This window comes from Lepisosteus platostomus (assembly GCF_059453375.1).
Source record: "Lepisosteus platostomus isolate fLepPlt1 chromosome 13 unlocalized genomic scaffold, fLepPlt1.hap1 SUPER_13_unloc_1, whole genome shotgun sequence".
Lineage (NCBI taxonomy): Eukaryota > Metazoa > Chordata > Actinopteri > Semionotiformes > Lepisosteidae > Lepisosteus > Lepisosteus platostomus.
The window spans coordinates 365,440-374,406 of NW_028291480.1; the positions used below are offsets into that span (position 1 = coordinate 365,440).

The 8,967-nt window shown below is 48.8% G+C and overlaps 1 protein-coding gene across 1 annotated transcript; it reads right to left on the minus strand.

Annotated features, from left to right (window-relative positions):
- Nucleotides 1–325: 325 nt before the first annotated feature.
- On the minus strand, nucleotides 326–4,082 carry LOC148638024 (uncharacterized). Its single transcript, XM_088623402.1, has 3 exons — nucleotides 3,831–4,082; nucleotides 775–2,474; nucleotides 326–332 (listed from the first exon to the last, which is right to left on the minus strand). Exons 1-3 carry the CDS (start codon nucleotides 4,080–4,082, stop codon nucleotides 326–328), a joined length of 1,959 nt encoding a protein of 652 aa, XP_088479528.1.
- Nucleotides 4,083–8,967: the final 4,885 nt, after the last annotated feature.

Here is an 8,967-nt window from a genome sequence, read left to right on the forward strand (position 1 = left end):
CTGCCTGCTTTCAGTCTCTGGCTATGCAGGAATGTCACAGGTTGGTGGCAGGTTTCGATGATGATCTTTTGTCCCCCTACATAACTACGGAAGTGTTCTACCGACCAGACCGTAGACAACAGGGCCTTCTCGCAGTCCAAGAACTTTTGCTCCACTGGGGTCAGGGCTCGACTGGCATACGCCACCACCCTTCGCTCTTGGTCATATTCCTGACTCAGAGCAGCCCCAAGGCAGTGCTCTGAGAACCCTGCTTCAAGGTAGAAGACCTTATTTTTGTCAGGGTAGGCCAAGCATGGTGCACTACCGAGTTTGCGCTTCAGCTCCATCACAGCCTGTTCTGGGGAAGGTCCCCACTCAAAGGGCACGTCTTTCTGCAACAGCTTGTGGAGGGGCCTTGCTATTTCAGCGTAATCCTCAATGAACTGCCGGGAATAATTACATACTCCCAGAAAGCTGCGCAGTTCAGACAGGTTAGTGGGCGACTTCATATTCTGGATAGCTTGGACTCTGCTGGACTGTGGCTGTATGCCTTGGGCTCCAACCAACAGTCCCACGTACTCCACTTGGGTCCTACACCACTGTCCCTTAGCCAGAGACAGTTTGGCCCCTGCACGGGAGAGCTGGGTCAACACATGCCTGATCTCGGCCATGTGTTCTTCCCAGGTCTGACTCCGCATCAGAATATCGTCCACATAGACCAGGTTGCCCCTGGCGGCTGCATCACTCATGGCTTTGTGCAGAAATATGTTGAACTCCGCTGGGGAGTTGGAATACCCAAAGGGGCATCGATTCCAGGTGAACTGCCTGTTTCCGAAGGAAGAGGCCAGTTTGTACTGGTCTGTCGGTTCTACCTTAAGGGTCCAGAACCCATTGGCCACATCCACTGTGGTGAAATATTTCGCTGTTGTCACCTTGGCTAACTCCTGATCTAGGTAGATCATTGGCCATCGTGACAAAGGAACCTGTTTATTCAGCTGCCGGTAGTCAATGGTCAGACGCCACTTACCATTGGGTTTCAGCACCGGCCACAGTGGGGAGTTATAAGTGGAGTTGCACTCCCTTATGATCTGACGCTCTAGTAGAGCATCCAACGTCTGCTTTATGGACTCGTATGCCGTGAGGGGAATGCGATACTGCCTGACATAGGTTGGGCGGGCGCCAGGGGCTGTGGGAATGCGCACTGTATGCAAATCCGTCACCCCGCAGTCATAGGCATCCCGTGCAAACACTTCCTGGAAATCCTGGAAGATCTGACGCAGCTGCTGACGCTGGCTTTCCGTTTCCAGGGCATCTGCCTTACCAACCTGTTCCTGTACCTGCTCTAGGAACCCCGCTTTTGACGGCATGGCGGTATCCCGGGTCGCACTCTTAGCTGAGTGGTCCGTCGGAACACCTGCGTGTACTGTGTACACAACCATCTCATCCTTATCGCTAAGGTCCACTCTGCACACCTCCTGGTTGCAGAATCCCTCTATTGGCATAATTGCGATCATCCGCCGGGGGTAGGTGTAGTACACCTGCTCGTTTCCCCCCTCCCTGGCCAAGGGACCAGGGAGCTGCCCCAGTACTGGGATGGCCAGTTCGAAATCATAGAAACCATTGTCAATTACCAGTCCCATGTCAGTGCGAGCAGGGATTTTGACATCTTGTTTTGCTATGTTCTGCACCAACAGGCAGGTGGCTCGGCCATTCCGTTCCAGTCTGGGGGTACCACAGACTGCTAGGTTCAGTCTGATAAACTGAGCTGATGGTTGGAAGAAAACCATCTCAGCATCCATTCTCTGTCCCTTCTTCAGGACAAGGCGTACCGGAAACCCTGCGGTTGATGCAGGAACGATCAGGTCCGATTCATTTACAACCTGGCAGGCCTGAGGAATCGTCTGACCTGACCGAATGTTCTCGGGGTCGCCGCTTAGAGAGTGGGCATCTGGGTTCACCCGTGTCCACAGCACACTGTTTACTGTGTCCAGCTGGGCGCCCAGTCGAACCAAGAGGTCTGCACCAATACAGACCGAATTGGTCAGCTGAGGTGCTACCTGGAAGTAGTGAGCAAACTTCCTTTTTCCGATGGAGATGGAAGCTACACAACTTCCTTTGCTCCAAATGGACCTATGAGGTGGGGGTGCCCACCACAGAACCTGTGACTGCGTCACCAGGGTCACCTGACGGCTTCGCGACAGGTCCTTGAACAGACCTTCACTGATTATGGACTTCTCAGAGCTGAGGCTGAGAATTACATCATCAACCTGCACTTCTGCAACCTGGACCCCTCCCACCACCATGGGGTGGTAGTCCTGGTCCCCCTGAGGTACCAGGGCGCACAGAAAGGACTCCCATTCATTACCGGACAGGGAGATCCACTCTTCTTCAGGGATGAAAAAGGGGTGTGCTTTACCTGGCGGGTCAAGCAGCTGCTCGGAGCACTGCTCCTGTAGTTGGGAGACCGTGGGAGTGCTGGCCTGGGCAGGACTTCCCTGTAGTTTTGGAAAGCAAGAAGAGACATTTATTTCTCGTCCAGAGGAACCAGGTGGAACCTCCAACTCAGCTATAGTGTTCAGTGGGCACTGTGTGGTCACAGCATAACCACTGAACCCCCCTTTTTGCTGTACGACAGGCTTAGGGTTTTTGACCTGAGCCCACAATTTTCCACGCTGGCAGTCCACCAGAGGCTCCAGCCTGTCAAGCAGGTCTTGGCCAATGAGTAGTGGCTCTGTTTTAAACCTAGAGATGTAAACAGGATGCACCACATTCATTGGCCCGAACCTAAGTGCCACCCACACTCGGTGTGTGATCCTGGCATGATCCTGGGTATAGCTGGAAATCTCTATCTTACACGGTTCTACCTTAAGTCTGATGCCTTTTCCTTTCGCTACTCGTTTGAGCTCGCTGAGTAGATCGGCTGACATCAAACTAATTTCAGCCCCAGTGTCAATCAGTGCTTCTCTATCTAAGACGCTTTCAAGAGAAACCTTGATATAAATACGCCTTGCTTTGCCTTTCTGGCTGAGATTCCCTAAGAATTGTTGGAAGCCTGCCTTTCCTTTGACTTCAGGGGCGGGGTCAGCGCCCAATTCAGAGTCACAGCCTTCTTTCAGGCAGGAACCCTCCCACCCAATCAGATAGACTGAGGGAGGGGTTTGGGGTGGATCCCCGCCTCCTCCAGTGAGAAGGGGCGTGGTCCTCCTAAGCTCATTCACGCTTCCGGCATTCGGTGCGGAAGGTTTACCCTGTCCTGGTCTCTCAAGCAGGGCTTGTTCAAGCCGGGCCAGGCGGGCTGCAGTCGACTCCCTTTGTCCAGCCTTATGATAGGCTCTGCCTGAGCCCTTGCCTTCCCCGTAGCGCTCACGGCGGCTCTGACGCTTAGTGCGGTCTTGCCTGCCTATTTTGCGCCGGGGCTTATAGGGCTCAGGAACCTCAGCTCCCTCGAGCTGAGGCGAGTCGTCAACCCTGCTGGCTTTAGTGGCGAACACGGCCGTTTTAGCAGGTTTTCGCTCTGAGGAAGCAGAGACTTCAGCTCCCCAGGCTTTTTGAGCCAACCTTCTAATGTCAGCCATTTTCATCGCTTTTGCATCTGTGTGCATCACAATCATTTTCCTGACTGAGGGATGCAGATTAGCAATGAATAAACCTTTGAAATTCACGTTTTCTTCGCAACCCTCTTCATTCCGCCCTGCAAAATAAGTGCGCCTAAGCCTCTCATAATAGTCGCGAGGGGCTTCAGCTTTTTCGTGCTTAATATGGTGCGCAGCGGCCACAGCGGCTATGGGATCGATAAAAGCCGAAAATTCTCCGATCATTGCCTGACACAGCTCCTCAAAGCTATTACAGACCTCCGGTCCTTGTCTGGACATCCACTCGTGTACCGCTCGGCTAGTAGTTTTCCTTACTAACAAAGCCTTTTCCTGTTCGGACGCTCCGGGCATAAACTGCAAAGTATGTCTCAGCTCATCGATGTAGGTTTCCACATTGTTCCCTGACACTGACGGGTCAAACCTTTCTACATCTTTGGCCAACTGCCTCAGGGAGTGGAGGTTAATTTTTACGGTTTCTCCGCGAGCAGGGGGTCTCTGCCTGAATTGCATCGCCCTTGCGCCTCGCGCAGGACTCGGCGATCTCCCCCATGCCGATCCGACCACAGACCCTGGCCGGGAGAAACCTCCTCCCGGCGCGCTGGGTGAGCGCTCCGGGCTGCTAGGTGGGCTGGCATGCAAGTGGGATCTAGCCTGTTTTGCTTCCAGGACGGCAGCATCTAACTCCTTTTGCCTTTCCTGGCTGAGCTCATTTAAACTCTCAATTTCTTTTTCTTTTTCTTTCAAGCTCACTTCCAGGTCTCTCCTAGCTACCTCAGCCGCAGTTTCTCTAGCAGACAGGTCATCTAATTTACCTAAAACTTCCCTGAGTCTGTCTTCACTTTCCTCATTTTTCACTCTCTTTTCTCTGATTATATCCAACAACTCAACTCGCTCCGCCTTATATCTTTCTAGCTTTCCCTGAAGCTTTTGAAACTTTGTCAGCTCTGACAAAGACAGTTCCAGCTGTTTAGCTAGATTTAAGGCGAAACTCGATAGGACCTGAACTGCGTTCACGGACCCTCCTGTGTTAAGCTGGTTCGCTACTTTAGCTACTAAATCTACTTGCAGCTTCTCAATATCATCAAAGTTCAACTTTTCGATACCGCTCCAGTAACCAGGATTGTCGTCGCTAGAAATAGTACTTATAAGCGACTCCACTTCAGACATTTTAGCAGCCATTGTCATTACGTCAGAGAAACGTTAAGAGTATTACTTTTTTTTCTTTTTACTAAAATACAGTATGGAATTTAAACACCCGAGCAGATGGATTTCCAATCAGCACACGTTACACTAAACGCTAGAAAACAGGGGGATTCCTTTGCGCAGTTATCAGCACACCCGGTATTCGCGTATAGAAGCCGCGGCGCTGTGCTGAACTTGAACTCACAGCAATATCAGTTATTCTGTGCGATTGATTCTCATTTCATTCTTAACTCCGCCCACCCAGGGACGCCATTAAATGTAGTGGTTTTGATGGGTTTACTGAGACAATTATTAATTGTAGCAGTAATCACGAGGTTGTTCGTCGGGGCTTTTAGAAAATCAATCGTCAGAACAACTAACAACGCACACACACGGGTTCAATACACGGGATACATTTATTAATATAACTGTGCAACAAACATATATTAGTCTGCCTGGATACGAGCGGCAGACCTTACGGTGAGGGTTATCAACATACAAGGTATATAATCTCGAAGAGATGCAAACACAAAGAGATACACAACAGAGAATATATGTCAATATATATCGTTCGGTTACCAAATCGCTAATCAGTGTTATTACCCACTGTTACTCCAAACTCGGAAGTAAATACATTACTCATGAATTAAATTGATAACAACTTGTGTTGAGGTACAATTGAATTCTCGAGACGCAATGTAGAACATGGGGTTTACTTATCCACTGTGTTGGGATTTGGAATTCCCGGCACGAACACCAAACCAGCTGACAGGCTCTGTTGCAGCCTCTGTTGCAGCGGTTGTCCAATGGGCGTTGTGACGGCGTCCTCTGGCTACCGGCCAACCAGTCGAGGTGCAGCTCGGAGTAGGACGGGCGGAGGAATCTAACTGCGGCGCGCAGGGCAGTCGTTGCTCCGAGGGGATCTACCAGCAGTCCGGCTGGCTAGTAGAAAGTCTCTATGCACAGAGTGTGACCGCGAGTCCTCACAAGTCACTCTTTTGCCTGGGAAGAAACTGGTTCGTTCCCGGTCCAGCGCTGCTTCTGAATAAGCTATTCAGGTTGTCGACGAGGGTCCAACTGTAGGCTGCCGTTGATCAAGCGGAGCATTCACGTTGGTAGAATTCTGAGTACGTACGGGATCCTCGGCCTCGCGCTTAGAACAAAGTTCAAGTCCTTTTGCAGACAACAGCAGTTGTCACGTGATTGTCTCTGAGGATGCGCGAAAATGGCCAAGGAGAGCCCAGAACTGAGCTTGCGCTCCCTTTTTGATCAAGACCCAGATGTGTGCTGATTGGTTGAGAGTTTGGCGGGCATTGTAGACCCACGTGGTATTACCACGCCCTGCCAGTCCCTGATTGGTTGGTCAAGGTGAGATATGAGTCACTTAGTCTTGACACTTAGGAATGCAGTCCAGATGTCCATTCGGCACTCCCTAGACTGATAGGCGCCAATGCATGACCATTGATCATGATAGCCAGGCTTAGCTAAGTGCATCCCCCTTTGGGAGCTGGTTTCTTATCACAAGAAAACATCTTAAATCAGCTTGCATGAATTCTTTCTCTGTGGCTGCACCACAGAGATGGAGGGTGAGATGGGGCCTCTTTTAGGAGCATACCAACGCTTAATTCTGTCTTATTAACAAGCATTGCCGCTACAGTGTTTTTCAGCCCGAAATAAACGCGTTTTTTCAGACAACTGAATCCCCATGCAGCAGCAAGGCTCAGAGGAGCCCACACACTCAGCTCTTAACCCCAGTGTGCAGAAAGAGTCAAAACGTGTTTTTCAGCAGAAATAAACATGTTTCTGCAAGTTTGGTCAACCCCATATAAGTTATGGGACAGTAACAGAACACTTTTCAAAACGTGTTTTTCAGCCCGAAATAAACGCGTTTTTTCAGACAACTGAATCCCCATGTAACAGCAAGGCTCAGAGGAGCCCACACACTCAGCTCTTAACCCCAGTGTGCAGAAAGGGTCAAAACGTGTTTTTCAGCAGAAATAAACATGTTTCTGCAAGTTTGGTCATTCCCATGTAAGTTATGGGGCAGTAACAGAACACTTTTCAAAACGTGTTTTTCAGCCCGAAATAAACGCGTTTTTTCAGACAACTGAATCCCCATGCAGCAGCAAGGCTCAGAGGAGCCCACACACTCAGCTCTTAACCCCAGTGTGCAGAAAGAGTCAAAACGTGTTTTTCAGCAGAAATAAACATGTTTCTGCAAGTTTGGTCAACCCCATGTAAGTTATGGGGCAGTAACAGCACACTTTTCAAAACGTGTTTTTCAGCCCGAAATAAACGCGTTTTTTCAGACATCTGAATCCCCATGTAACAGCAAGGCTCAGAGGAGCCCACACACTCAGCTCTTAACCCCAGTGTGCAGAAAGGGTCAAAACGTGTTTTTCAGCAGAAATAAACATTTTTCTGCAAGTTTGGTCAACCCCATGTAAGTTATGGGGCAGTAACAGAACACTTTTCAAAACGTGTTTTTCAGCCCGAAATAAACGCGTTTTTTCAGACAACTGAATCCCCATGTAACAGAAAGGCTCAGAGGAGCCCACACACTCAGCTCTTAACCCCAGTGTGCAGAAAGGGTCAAAACGTGTTTTTCAGCAGAAATAAACATGTTTCTGCAAGTTTGGTCAACCCCATGTAAGTTATGGGACAGTAACAGAACACTTTTCAAAACGTGTTTTTCAGCCCGAAATAAACGCGTTTTTTCAGACAACTGAATCCCCATGTAACAGCAAGGCTCAGAGGAGCCCACACACTCAGCTCTTAACCCCAGTGTGCAGAAAGGGTCAAAACGTGTTTTTCAGCAGAAATAAACATGTTTCTGCAAGTTTGGTCAACCCCATGTAAGTTATGGGGCAGTAACAGAACACTTTTCAAAACGTGTTTTTCAGCCCGAAATAAACGCGTTTTTTCAGACAACTGAATCCCCATGTAACAGCAAGGCTCAGAGGAGCCCACACACTCAGCTCTTAACCCCAGTGTGCAGAAAGGGTCACAACGTGTTTTTCAGCAGAAATAAACATGTTTCTGCAAGTTTGGTCAACCCCATGTAAGTTATGGGACAGTAACAGAACACTTTTCAAAACGTGTTTTTCAGCCCGAAATAAACGCGTTTTTTCAGACAACTGAATCCCCATGTAACAGCAAGGCTCAGAGGAGCCCACACACTCAGCTCTTAACCCCAGTGTGCAGAAAGGGTCAAAACGTGTTTTTCAGCAGAAATAAACATTTTTCTGCAAGTTTGGTCAACCCCATGTAAGTTATGGGGCAGTAACAGAACACTTTTCAAAACGTGTTTTTCAGCCCGAAATAAACGCGTTTTTTCAGACAACTGAATCCCCATGTAACAGAAAGGCTCAGAGGAGCCCACACACTCAGCTCTTAACCCCAGTGTGCAGAAAGGGTCAAAACGTGTTTTTCAGCAGAAATAAACATGTTTCTGCAAGTTTGGTCAACCCCATGTAAGTTATGGGACAGTAACAGAACACTTTTCAAAACGTGTTTTTCAGCCCGAAATAAACGCGTTTTTTCAGACAACTGAATCCCCATGTAACAGCAAGGCTCAGAGGAGCCCACACACTCAGCTCTTAACCCCAGTGTGCAGAAAGGGTCAAAACGTGTTTTTCAGCAGAAATAAACATTTTTCTGCAAGTTTGGTCAACACCATGTAAGTTATGGGGCAGTAACAGAACACTTTTCAAAACGTGTTTTTCAGCCCGAAATAAACGCGTTTTTTCAGACAACTGAATCCCCATGTAACAGCAAGGCTCAGAGGAGCCCACACACTCAGATCTTAACCCCAGTGTGCAGAAAGGGTCAAAACGTGTTTTTCAGCAGAAATAAACATGTTTCTGCAAGTTTGGTCAACCCCATGTAAGTTATGGGACAGTAACAGAACACTTTTCAAAACGTGTTTTTCAGCCCGAAATAAACGCGTTTTTTCAGACAACTGAATCCCCATGCAACAGCAAGGCTCAGAAGAGCCCACACACTCAGCTCTTAACCCCAGTGTGCAGAGAGAGTCAAAACGTGTTTTTCAGCAGAAATAAACATGTTTCTGCAAGTTTGGTCAACCCCATGTAAGTTATGGGACAGTAACAGAACACTTTTCAAAACGTGTTTTTCAGCCCGAAATAAACGCGTTTTTTCAGACAACTGAATCCCCATGTAACAGAAAGGCTCAGAGGAGCCCACACACTCA